This window comes from Melanostigma gelatinosum, assembly GCF_949748355.1.
Source record: "Melanostigma gelatinosum genome assembly, chromosome: 20".
Classification (NCBI taxonomy): domain Eukaryota; kingdom Metazoa; phylum Chordata; class Actinopteri; order Perciformes; family Zoarcidae; genus Melanostigma; species Melanostigma gelatinosum.
The window spans coordinates 11,283,246-11,297,514 of record NC_136653.1 but is presented as its reverse complement, the minus strand read 5'-3'; the positions used below and the strand labels follow the sequence as shown (position 1 = coordinate 11,297,514).

General features: G+C 42.2%; 1 protein-coding gene across 1 annotated transcript in view; it reads right to left on the bottom strand.

Moving 5' to 3' along the window:
• cntnap2a (contactin associated protein 2a) overlaps positions 1–10,893 on the bottom strand; it is a gene marked incomplete at its 5' end in the record, with an annotated part of 287,541 nt that extends 276,648 nt beyond the window's left edge. Inside the window, one exon of the mRNA XM_079292505.1 lies at positions 10,785–10,893. Within this exon, the coding sequence (XP_079148631.1) occupies positions 10,785–10,893 (109 nt within the window). The remainder of the gene's footprint in view (positions 1–10,784) is intronic.
• Between the last annotated feature and the right edge of the window lie 3,376 nt (positions 10,894–14,269).

The following is a 14,269-nucleotide window of genomic DNA, read 5'->3' as shown; positions in this document are numbered from 1 at the left end:
TGGCTGAGTAGATAAATCGACAAATCAGATTTGATGTTTCCTATCTGCGTGTGCGTGTGTGCTTCTCTCTGCCATGTACTCAGTCAGCATCTCTGTTCATCCCAGACACAGATTAAAGAGCTGAAACTGATCTGTGATCGGCCATGCTGTAATGGCATCCATTTGGCCACCATCATTTCATCTCTAGACAACCGATAGAGATGCCAGCAGACCAGGGATGAGCATTTATTAAGTAATGATATTAAAACTAAATCCCAAATATTTCCATTTGGAATCGCAGTTTGGAAATGTGAAGCACACAGTGAATTTCAATGTTCTACATTCATTAACCAACAGTTTCATGAGGAATTAATGAATCTCCAAATGAATCAACTGAGCCGCTAAAGGATTGACCGAACTCAATCTACAGCTATCTTCAATATTGTCTTTGTGGCACTTTCGGCAGCTCTAAATTGAGCTCATTCTTAATAAACTCACACAGATTTTATTAATTTGTAATTTGACCTCTTTGCACAAAGGTCAGGATTAACCAGAATTATTACTGGAGAGCATATTAAACAGACTGCGCTGTCTGTTGGAGGAGGGGTGGTGGGAGAAAAGACACATTTCAATACAGAAACATTTCCCAGGAACCAAAACCCTTTCAAGAACTTAGAACTTTATTATATTTTGCAAAGATTCCAAGCAGCTGACGCACATTTCCTTGAGCCAGCAAGTGGTGAGGTAGAGTTGGCAGAAATGAAAATCAACTCACCAATCAAATACAAGCTATTCAGGCATCTAATTTAGGGGAATGCTCTGACCAAATAGAACTGGTTGATTGATAAAGAGCAAAAGGCATGAGTAAAAGGAAGTGAGGACGACTCAGTTTCTGAAAGTGTCTGTATATATTGCAGAGATATTTCACTCCTTTAAGAAAATATTTAACTAAAAATGAAGCTCAAGATGCCAGTGAAGATAAAAGACAAACATTTTAATTTGTTTTAAAACCACAAATGTGGTGTGTCTGTTAGTTTGTCTTAAAACTGACATGAGAGAAGCTGTGGGACCAACATCAGTGTCACGAGACCAATGCTTGCTGTTGTCAGGTAAACGCTGTGTCAGTGTTGTTTAGACCTGCTAATCTAGACAGCTTGAGGGAGAGGTGAAATGTACACACAGAGGAGGTACAGAGAGCAGGATAAGGAGAGACAAAATGGTTAAGGAAAGTCAGATGACCAAGATATGTGTGGAGAAGCAACGTGACAAGACACAGAAACAAGGTGGCATTAAACAGAACGAAGAATGAGGTGGATAGAAGTAAGAGCAGGGTCGTTTCTAGAAGTCGAGAAGGTCTGGGGCTAAGCCCTGACCATCTGGGGCTGAGGTCAGTGTCTGTGTGTGCAGCACCCCAAATGTTTTTTGGGCGGTCCAGGCTTTTCTGCCTGGATTGTATGACTACTGCAAACATTACATTTTATTTTAAATGCTCTGGACAAAATGGACATCTGCAGGACAGCTGAAACGGCTCAAACTTATGTCATCAGTGGCATCAATTGCTACTTTTTCTTTGAGTCCTTTTTTTACTTAACTGCAGTAATATTTGGCTAAAAGTAAAAAGTAAACAAGCTGCCTGATGACAGTCAACCATTTAGGGGATATCAGGTGTTTTGACGATCTCGCTTTTCTCCGAATTGTGTTACCAACAACCACCCAATGATCCTTTATCCTCACGCCATCTGTGCCTGAATGACAAAACCATGTTTTACCTGACATTGTTCCCACAACACGTTTTCATATTCACAAAATCATGGATCTTAAAAGCAGGTCCCCACTATCTGGATGAATAATATATGAAGTAAAAGCCCTCCCAAGTCCATTGAAAAATAGAGATATTGAACTGTTGTCCTGATTCTTAGAGACTAAAGCGCCAGCGTGCGAGCCTCCAACGTTTTTGTTTGGCCGCTGTGAGTGCTTCTCGTGTAAAGTCTCTGAACTTTTCAGAAAACCACTGGTGTCGTCACTGTGAATGAAGCGCTCTCATGCGCCCTGCCAGAGCTTTCTGTCAGAGAAAAAAGGCTATCTAGACACTTAGCGGACTAAAAGCAGGACGTCTGCTGTGTGAGTCTGACAACCAAGCAGAAGAAGCATTGCACGCGGCGCAGATGAACTGACTGAGCTCATATCGGCAGCCCACTCCCTCAGTCTCTCTACATCCACACACAGGCAAGGGTTCATGTGGTCGGGAATTAATTGATTTACATTCATTCACATTGACAAAGACAGATGGGGACCAGGAAAGGATGAAAGCAGTGACCCCTGTCTGACTAATCTTAGCTTACAACCAGAGCTGATGGACCACATCCACATCTTGCCTCAACAAACGCTCATTTTTAGCTGGTGCAGACCATCGCTTTCAGCAATTGAAATGACAAACAAGGGCCACGTAACGTCCCCTCTAGCTGACGTCAGTTTCAGGAGTCGCATTCTTCCAGCTAAACCTTCCTTTAAAAATCAATCAACAATCTAAGCTCATCACAGTTGTGCTTCAGAATCAGTATTTGGATCAGGTAGCTCGTCAAATACAAGGCAGGCCAAATCTGTTAGTTCAATGTGTCAGATGCATATTTCATAAATTATTAGGGAATTAGAAGTATCGAATCAGTCTCCATCGACAGACACCCAGTATTAAAGAGCACGGATCAGGATCATGAACACACACACACACAACCTTGTCTTTCACTTTCTATAATTGACATTTCCTAGCCCCGTTTTTAACAATAAAGCATGTAAATATGTTCTTGTAGAAACCCAGAAATCCATATATGAGCATGATATGTATCCCAACTAAGTGCCTGATCCACATTCTTATCCTAACCCTATCTAACTCTAACCTGAAAGTCTGAACCCTCAAGCGAACCTTTTGAAGGTCTGTCCTCCCTTTCCAAAAGTGTCACTGTGAAGTTCTGAAACTCAAATTGGTCCTTGTAAAGATAACTGTGCAAGTACACACACACACTACAGAATGTGTGCATAATGCATGCAACCACACGGGAAGAAACATACACATGTTCATTCAAGCGAGCAAGGGAACACAACGACCATTTGTAGATCCAACCGATCAAAACACACATGCACACGCAGACAGAGAGAGAGGGAGAGAGATCTATGTATCACTAAGCTAACACTATTTAAAGTAGTGCTGTGATTTTAGACAACTCCAGTTTACCTTTCCAGTTATCTTTCTTTTCCCGTTTACTTTCTCCCTTCTCTTTATTTCCACAAACACTCATACGTGCACCACAGTGAGACTCGCAGAGACCAAGTCATGCACACACATTGTAGCTTCACTATACTGAAATAGAGATACACACAGGTTATGTTTTCCAAGTGACTGGCTGGCTACAGTAAGTTACCATGCAGCCTCTGTGCTTTTCCCTCTGACTCTAAAGAGAAAAAAGGAGCGTTTCTTCAGTGGAACTAGCCCAAAGATTAATTCACTTAATCTTGGGCTGTAAATGGGGTATTCAAGCGGCTTAAAAAACAAATTGAACGCAAAGGCTGAGAGTAATAACAACATTTGTCTTAGCTGCGCCACAGTGCCGTTTTCCACCACAGTCTTCCACATGAGCTGGTGGCTCATCCAACATCCATTATGACAGAAAGGGACTTGTGCATATGCACATATACGTACATGCACGGCCTGAGAAACACACCAACTCGCTCTCTCACACACACACACACACACAGACAGACATTTTTACTAGACTACATACTGTATGTGTGGAGTGACAAAAGGATGGAGAGGGAAAGACATGGTGAGACTCAACATCAACGAGCTGAGAGTCTGGCTGTGTACGTGTGTGTGTGTGTGTGTGTGTGTGTGTGTGTGTGTGTGTGTGTGTGTGTGTGCGTGCATGCATAAGTGAGACAGCTGGACAGATGTTGTGCTGCAGTTTTTAATGTGTAATCCCCAAGATTCATCATGCTAGCCATCAGGCATGTGCAGATCAAAGGGTTAATGTTCCAGAATATAGGTTAAACTCACAGAGGGAAGCAAGCAAAAGCAACAGTTCAATTATCCACCGACAATACGCTCTCCGTGCAACCCTATATAATTCAAGGATTGCAGATTGATGTTGCTTGAGCACTGGCAAACACTTGGCTAATGACTTAGAAATGATTGCTGATGATTTTTACATGAGCAATAACTAATTAGTTAATGTAATTGTCTCAATGTCTCATTAAATTACTGTACTCGCTATGTAATATACACTGACTAAATCATTTAATGTGTCCATGTCATGTGGCAAATTGATACTTTGATAACATCACACTCATGTGTTTTTTCTCAATTACTAAACCTTTGACATATTTTGAAGATGGCTGTTTTTCAGAGCAGTGGGCATATACGGAATAGGACAGAGGTGTCATTAGGACAGTTACTTCTCTGTAGTCCTGATTATCATCAACATTGTTAATGACTTATTTTAATGACTGTACTTGTGATGTCATTTTGCCCGTCACTATGGATCCCTTTTGCGTTCCAAGTCAGGGATCACATCAGTCACGCTAGATGGGCTCAACAATCAAAATAATTATTACACAAAATGTCCCTAGTGCATGCATTAATTACCAATAGGATGTTAGCTGGGGAACTATCAGCTTGGATTACAGCAAACAGAAAGGACAAAAGATATAACAAAAAAAAAAACATAAAAAATAAAAAATAAGAGCAATCCAAGAACAGACTACTGAGGAGTTTACTGCCTCCATGTGGCAGGGGACCCCAAACTCAAAGTGAAGTCAACAAACCAGGAGCTTTAAATATAAAAGCAGACAGTGAGAGGCTGTGCTTTAAAACAGCAATATGTAAAACAATAACATGCCACAGTAATTTAAAAACTGCAGCACATTTTCTATAAATGCTACACTATCATCAATAACGATTAACACTACCGATAATACATCAATTCTGCCAAGTAATATAGCGCCTGTGGTATTAGTATAGATCTTCAGTCACCTCTACGTGAAAATTCATGTGCATTAATTAATCATTTTACAATACTCCTGAATGTGGCGGAGACAATTAAAACAGAACTCAAACGTCACCTCACTGGAAATGCTTGCCCCTGGGATTCAGTGCCTAGCTGCAGCCAGCTACAACCAACACAACTGGGTGGGATGCCAGTGAGGGATCATGTCCTCATTGTTCAATCAGCTGTATTTATTTACACTGACGCCTTCCCTAGCATTGGATTTACTTCAAGAGCATGTACAGCGGTTAGAACACTAAACCTTCTCTCTGCCAGTGACAGAGGGGACTGCCCAGTGTTACTTTGTGCCGCTTTTGACACGATTGTTTTGACACCGATGATTTGGGTCAGGTTCACTGACACTGCTTTTAACTGCTCTAACACCTCCAGTACCCTGGTGCAACTCAATTCTGGCATCCCCCAAAGATTAGAACAGATGTTGTACCCTATCAATTAGTGTTGTAAAATGGGGTTCAGAACTAAATACAGAGGGTAACTCAGTCAGGTTGAAGCAAAACACATTGCTTCATTTTACACCTGGAACGTCCACAGTAACAGTTAATATGGTTCAGAAGTTTCAAAGGCTGAAAAGTCACATTATCATCTAAACCTCTCTAAATAGCCTGATGATGGGGGATGTTGACTCAGTGGATTTCTAAATTAACATTTTGTTGTAAAAACTGAGCTTGTGAGATTTCAGGATTCTCAGGTTAGAACAACCTTATATATTTGCAGCTTCATCGTTTTAATTATTCTTTTATAATATATATGTTTTACTCACAATTTGTGTTCATACTGTCCCTATAAAAAGATATTTTAAATGATGATGATAATGATGATTTTTAGTGGATATTAACATTAACTGAACAAGCAGTTATGAAGGCCGTTATATGATCAATCAAGCTGTCACAAAGTAAAGTGCAGTATTACAGTAGGTGACATAGCCCGGTGCATTTTCTAACCAATGCAAGTCTGCGCTCTGAGCTCATAACAGCGGTAATATCGAACGACAAGGTGTCAGAGAAAATCCTCGGCTTCTGGGCATCTTTCCACAAGCTGTCTCTCCTCATCCTTCCCTCTTGTCTAATAAATGCTGCCTCTTTTCTTGTCCTTCTCCCTTCCTCGCCGGATCCTGCCAGCCTCCTCTCCGTCTCAGAATGCTTTGGTCTCACAAGGTGGACAGATCCCGACGGGTTCTAATGAGAACACATTCCACTCGGATAACGTTGAGATCCTGCGTATTTGCACATGTTCTCACACACACACACACTTACCGTGCATGGTGTGGTGTAGTGAAGGCCTCTGTGTGTGCATGTTACGTTACTGACATTGTTAAGGGAATTATGCTGCATGACCTGTCAGTGCCCATTTGTACCCCTTGCTCCCATGATGAAACATAGATAGTCGCACAGAAGCATTCACTTTCAAGAAAGAAATTTCAATTCTTCAGGGGGACCGATACGGCAGTCCTCGTATAAAGCCGGCAGGATATGGACAAAAAGAAAACAGTCATGGTGGTCTGTTATACGACAACGCTTTAGCAATATATTGACTTTAAACATGTTTGAATGCATATATTGAAGTGTGCAAGGGTAAAGGCTCATCAGTAAACGTGTGTATAACATCAGGATGTGTTACCATAGAAGTTGTGAAAATATCCTTGTCAAGACAAAATTCATATTCATTTATTATGGGCTGCTGTGAAATGAAGCAATTCGGATTCATTGTGCTATGAAAATAAAGTGCTTTTTGGAAAGCAGTGGATGATAGGTCAAGCATTTTTGTCTGAAAAGCATCGTCGGGAATTCATGTTTAAGTGGGATAAAATATTCATACTTTGATGGGGCAAGGAAAGTCTAAGAGCTGTATGAGACTGAAAGAGGAGAACACAGTGTCTCTGTGTCTGTTTGGCCGTGATCCACGTCAGCCTGGTTGGTGCAGTGGACACAGAGAGTAGGTGCTGTTTCCAGAGTTTGTACGAGCATGCACAAGCAGATGCGTCACACTGCTCCCTTGAAAGTGGCTCGTGGGGGACTTTTTAATCAAACATATTAGTAATCAGTCGTGGAACGAGAAGGGGACAGATTGTGTGGAGAGAGACTGGGTGGGTGAAAACACACGAGGGACAGAGTGATTATGGCCAGACGATAAAACCAGTGATGAGAGCCACGTAGAGATAGAGAGAATTAGAGATAGTTGGGGGCACGAAAAAGGGCAGGAGGCGAGAGGGGGGAAAAACAGAATGATGAGAGAAAGGCTGGGGAATCAGACCATTGGGGGGGAGGGGTGAGTGAGGGAGTACGAGGAATCATCAGGGATAGTTAGGGATAAGACAAGATGGCAGGAAAATGAAGGGAGTGCAAAGGGGTGATAGATAAAAGAAAAAGGAGGAAGAGGGCAATTTAGAGAGAGGAGGACAGGTGAGACGAGAACAATGGCAATTAACAACTCAACCTTGTTTCCTAACTCTGGCTCACTTGACTCAACACATTAGAAATCTACCAACGTGGACAAACACACACACACACAACCAAGACACAGGCAGGTGCACACACATAAATACACAGGCGCCACACAAAGCTAAACACCAAGTATTGCGCTGATCTAATCTGAGACAAACCAGTCCGCTTCCTCCAGCTCTAAACCCATTATTACCACCTCCTACTGGGAGGCATTACAAACACACACACACGATCCAGGGCTACACAACTGGCACCAGGTGTACCTGTGTGTTGGTCACAGTGACTCAGTTGTTGACAGTAGAAATGCTGCTTTCATCAATGCTACTGTGGAAGGAGTGTGAGGACATGTCAGATTATTCTTTTCTTTGCTTTGGATCAGTCACAACTAGTCAAATGTTAAAATTAGCCACTTATACAGAGTCTAAATGGGCACGCCTTAGCCAAGGCCCCAGTCAAATATAATGGGGTGAACTATTAATGCTTCAAACTCAAACAAGAACATTCTGGCAACACAATGCAATTGAATACTTTTTGTTTTGCATGGTATACAATGCATTATATTGAATAACAGGAAACCCTTGTCTAGCCTTGCCCTGTGTGGCCCTGGAGGTGCAAACAGACTGATGGTTATGTCAAATGGCCTGGCATGCTTAATGAAATGAGAAAAGGCTAATCTGATTCTATAACAGACAGGCTCTAGGGACATCCCATTAAGCCACCCACAGTGTCACTAACTCCTTGACTTTTCACACCGGTGCCGAGAGTGTTTACAGCATATACCATGTCCTTTACGCAAATACTGATGAATAGCAATGGTGCAAAGCAGGGCAGGAGGGTTTGAGGCTGATTAGATGAAAGACTTGCCCTTTTAAAAAAAAAAAAACGAGGTTCGAGTAAACTTAACATTCATGAATACTGTACGACTGGGCCAAATATCTGTGCATATAAAATACACTTCAAGTACAGTCGCACATTAATACACAAATAGAACATATAGCTGAAGTACAACAAGGACAAATGCAACTTACTTTTGTCCAGTTGTGATTGTGTATGTACCGTTGTGCTGATGTGAGTTGCATGCGTCTGTGTATGTTCATTTAATTTTGTCGGACCGCTATAGATTTTAGCATTGATAGCGCTGTGCTAGCCAATTCAGTGATAATGACATGCAACATGAAACTGCAGACGCTTTAGGCTAAATTTGCACAGGAGAAAATCCCTGGATTATAGTTCAACATGCAATCATTTGGGGAAACAGAACTGCATGAACATACTGCATAAATTAACATACGTATAAATCCATATACAAATTGGGAAACAGAATAAATATCTCCTTAATGTTCTCTTTTAATTTTAGGAACCACCTCATAGAAGCAGAATTGCACTTGAAACTTCACACCGGCTGGTTCGACCAGCCTATTGAAGTGTCTTTGCCTCGGTAGGATAGTAATGTTAATCTGTTTTAGTCCATGCCTCAGACCATTGGTCACAATGGCATCGTCTATTCCCCCAAGTGTTGCACATCTAGTCCCTGAGGAGGGATCAAATCAGCATTCAGATTTAAGCTCAGCACTGGAACTGTTGGTCCGATTCAACATGCTGTTCATATGACTTTCTCTCCGTCGTGCTCTCCGTCACACTGCTTGCCCCCCATCTTGCAAATCGATCCTTCTCCGCACTTTAATATCCCCGTTGTGTTGTAGTGTTGTCTTCTATTGGGCAATGCAACATATATCAACATGCAATAGATAGTGAAGTGATTGAGCAAGGTCTTGGATTTTTATATAAAATACATATATGATAAGAAATCATTTATGTAGACTTTGTTGTTTGAAAGATTCAACAGGTCTAAATATGTAATATTCCATTCATTACAAGTCTTTGAATCAACCTCAAGCCCACAGCTGATTTTATTTTTTTAGGACGACACTGAATCTCTACTTGCCCAGGGGACACTATCAGACCAGCCAATTGACGGGAGCAAGATACCGGAGGATTTCCATAAAGGCATCAAAACAGTTATTTATAAATAAAATGTTGTGTCTGTGACTCATATTCGCTGTGAGCGCGCTCTTATAAGCCACAGCTTTGTGAAAGAAAAACGCACAGCGCATCTCCTCTTAACTCTACGTCTTTCTTTTCTCCTCTGTAACATCAGCTGACGCGCACACGCAGACATATGTGCAGGCACGCGCAAATAGTTCGCGGTGCCATCTCCGGGATGATCAATGAGGCGCGTCCCCGGATACATTCATCCAGGACCCGAGAAGCCCTGCCGATCACCGGGGCAATCATTCACACCGACTCAGTCACCGCCAGCGACATCGGAATGACACCGAACCAAACATAATTGGTTATTTTAAGATGGACATTTAATAGGCTACCAATAAGCTTATGAAGCCTAAAAGCTACAGACTTTATGCCGTCACTCCCCTTGGTAGATGGCAATGAAAAAATAAGAGGAAATAATTGTGCAAACTCGATCCTAATGTTACGGGTTGTTAATTATTGATAAGCAAAAACCTTTAACCAGGCAAATGCAGCCTTTGTATTTAAAGTATCTCTGAGCATGACCGTTTGCTGAAAAATAAAGTTGGCTATAGACTCAGACCTGGTAATAGTGGAGAGATTCATCAAAATTCAAATTAAACTGAAACTTCATGAACAACCTGATTTAGACACGCATGGGCTGAAAGTTAGACATCTTTAATGATCCCCTGGGTCACTGACGGTAAAGACTTATCTTCCACAAAGTCCTAGAGACCATAACTCCCTCCTACAAATTTGGAGATTCAACGAAACCTCTGTATTTGGATTGATGTTGGGCAAATCCAATGTGATGAAAACAAATACAGTGACCTCATATAATGGCCATTTGTGAAATGGTTTGAAACTGTTCCCTCAAAAGCGCTCTGCCTCAGGATTGAGACGGCACAAAAGACAAGAAACCTCAACCAACACACTGAAATGTAGCCGTGAGAACCCGTGATCAAAAAGCACCCGACGGTCATAAAATCCCGGGCGCTAAAATCAATAGAGGAGAAATCCCCGGGAGTTAACACGTGTAGATCTAAAGTCAGAAGGTACGCGCGCTCCCGCTCCCTCTCCCCGGCGCAGCCCGGCTCTTTAGCTCCAGAGTGCCCCAGCTGGCACCACCGCGGGCATACCTGCAGCCTCACCGGTAAGCGCACCTTTCTGCCTCTACTGTTCTGCTCCAGAGACAGGCTCGGTCTGCTTCCCACCCACATCCAGACTCACCCGCTCAGTGCTGGCAGACACATCCCAAAAATAAAGAACAACAACTTACGGGTTGTTGGCAAAGCTCCGTGCACACAGTTGACGTGGCTGGAAATCCACAAAGCCACAGACAATAACAACGTCGATCCCTGGGCAGGACGGTGCCGGTTCCGGTGCATCTTCACGGCCGGTGCAGACGCAGCAGTGTGGGAGAGGGAGAGGAAACACTCAGAATAAACAGCAGGGTGGTGGTAACGCCAGTCGGTCCGTCAACCTCGCTTCGCAGTTGAGGACTGGCGAAGAGGAGCCTGGCTGCACTGACTCTCTCACTCTCATCTCACACTCTCTCTCTCCCCCTGTCTCTCTCTCTCGCGCTCTCTCCAATAAAGAGATGATGTAAGGATCGCGCCGACTAACAGGCTGGCCTGTGCTTGCAAGCCCATGCACCGCACTTCTCTCTGCAGCTATCTTGCCTCCTTAATTTGCTATTCCCGAATAAAAGAAAACAAACAACCGTGTCCACAAGCACAGGATGAGCACGACTAAGTACGACTGTAGTGTACAGTATGGCTCCAGTAGTTCAAGAAGGCATGACTTGTGCGCAGCTTAAATCCACTGAAGTGATTTCTCCTCTCCAGCGCTCCGGCGCAGTGTCCGTGGTGCTGAACTGAACTTATCTCAGTCTTACTGGCTCTCTCCCTCTCTAATGTCTTTTCCGTTTCTTACAGCCAGACAGTGCCCCCCTCCTTCTCTAGATGGTGGTAGCCTTGTGCATTTGTCTCCTTTCCTCCTTTGGGTAAGTAATGTAAGGAGGATTTATTCACAAACAGTCCTTGACATTTGTATGTATCTCAACTTGTCCTGGCACTTGGTTGCAGAGAACAGAGTAGTTGCTGTACACAACACAAAAATATGACTATAACAGGGGGAGAAAATGTTTTTAGAAATTGCACATTTATTGAAAAGTCTATCCACAGTAAAGAGACATCTGTCGGTGATTATGCACTCTTATTTTACTTAAGTATAATAACTTGGCACATTTCAGTTTCATTGCTTCCAGATAGCACAAGTTGAGCTGTTTGGGGAGCAAGTCTACAATACAGTTATTTTCAAGTAATTCTCAAAACTTCAGAGCAAGAAATGTAATCTTTAAGTATTGAACTAACTTAGGCTCCTTCCAGTTCTGCCATCATTACACAGTAGTGTTCATTATTAAGAAGTGTCCTCCAAAAAAATAATTTTAGTCAAACTAAGTTCCCTCAGACTAAACTATTGGTTAGCAGCTCCGATGTCTTCTAATCATTTTGCTCATTGTAGGATGTCCAGCTCTAGAAGACATTAGTCCTAAATGTTTGGATTCACAATGACTGCCATGGTAGTTGTTCTCGTGTTAAACTAGATATGTGTATGCTTCTGTTTAATTCTTCCCCCGAACTGTAGAGACATGCAGTTCCTACGAGAAATTATGAATTGTACACATCTGCTTTCCTTCATCATAAGGGGGATTGTGGCTGTGGTGTTTTTGCTATATGATCAAGGAAAAGCAATATAGAAACATCCTTTAGAAGCTACAACATGTTTCCATAATAACTAATTACTTTCCATATCTGCCTGTCCGCATTTGTCCCCATCATGTCATCTGTCAGGAAGATAATATGCGATTATCACTACTGCAGGGAGCATTTTTCTCCATCAGTGGTAATGTCTCACTTGTTTCTTCAAATGAAGGATTAATCATGGATGCTGGAAGTAACGTCTTTCACGGTGAATAGAAAATGGACTTGCATTTATATCGTGCCATTCTAGTCTTCCAACCATTCAAAGCGCTTTACACGACACGTCAACATTCTCACACACACACACACACACACACACACACACTGATGGTAGAGACTGCCAAACAATGTGCCTCCTGCTCATCAGAGTATTAACTAATGCTCACTCATACACTGATAGTAATTTGGGCTTCAGTATCTTGCCCAATAATACCTCGGCATGTGGACTGGACAACCTTTTGCATGAGTGAACGACCCGCTCCACCTCCTGAGCCACAGTCATCCCTGTTGTCTGTGACCAACATGTCTGCACCAAATGGTTGTTGATATATTTCAATCTGGACAAAAGTAGTGAGGCGGAGGCCTGACAGGCTGAAACTGTCATCCATAGTCAAGTCTGATTTCTTATCTGTAGCCAGGCATATGTCAAGGAATACGCCTCTATATCTCTTTTTCCTCTCTTTTTTGTTGTCTGTTTCCATCGTCTCCCTGCAGTCTCCCTCCCCTGCTTGTTGATTACTCCAGTCACCCCTCCGCGATGCCTTTTGCTGTACGACAGTGGTCTTTCTCAACAAGGACTGCAAATGGGTTTGTCAATATGTCACGCATGGTAATTTACAGCCATCACTCATATCATAAAAAAACACCGTGATGACTGATGGCCCATAGATTTTGAAGAAAAAAAGTTGACGACAGCAGTGATGGATCTCCAGAGTAAGACTGTTTTGTTCAGCAAAACGTTTGTGAGAAAGGAGAGATTTTTACAGACGGCTGCTATCCTGACAGACTCACTGCTGTCATCTACCCACTGTAGAAGAGAGAGAGAGAGAAAATAATGCTCTGAGGTGATGTCACGTAGTGTTTGTGGGATCATTAGAAAAGGAGCCGCCATTATCTCTCACAAACAATATGAGGAAATGTCTGTGGGGCGAAACAGTTTTCTTAAGAAGAGGTTTCTCTAGAGACATGAACAAGGTTTGGATTAGAATCGCTGGTCTGTTTTATGAGAGGAAATTACTGTGGCGATAACAAGCATTAATACAGATCCTGACTCAGCACAATAAAGTGGACTCTTACTAAAGTTAAAACACTAGACTGTATTCAATACACGCTGGAGAAGAAATGATTGGATGCACAATGAAAGCGATCTAAGGTGAATTCACTGTTGAAATACCCAATACAACTGGAGGGCTGGAGAATGATGTGACCAAATTTTACCCCAAGGAGGAACTCAGGAGTGGTCTATAGATTGGTTCACTGCTGTGAGGAAAGTCAAAATAAAAAGGAACACAAGCATCCCTCATCCAATTTCACCAGGAACTCCTCTTATTAAGTTATTGTGTCAAAGACAGCCACAGAATAGGATGAAACTACTTTACTTAGTGGACAAGCTTGATTTTTTTCGATGTTTCAAAAAAAAACATCCGACTGAAAATGAAAAGGAAGATTCTCATGAGGCGCCACGTTTCTGAAGTGCATGTGATAAGGACATGTTTTGTCTAAGTGACCATCTCAGGTTCCTTTAGTGGCCAACACAAACAATAAACTGTGTACAACAAATCCTGATGTGTTTAAACCAAAGGGAATGGCCCATAGTCAAGTCGAGTCATGCAAGCAGTCCTAGAGAAAAAAAAGCACTCACTTTAGGTCAGCGAAAGCTCACACATAAAAAATTTAACAACTCTAGCAATATCTCAAACACTCCAGCAAGCAGATACGGGGTTATTTTGAAAATAGTGTTTCAGGGTTTCAACAGATTTTCTGAACAACATCTCACAAA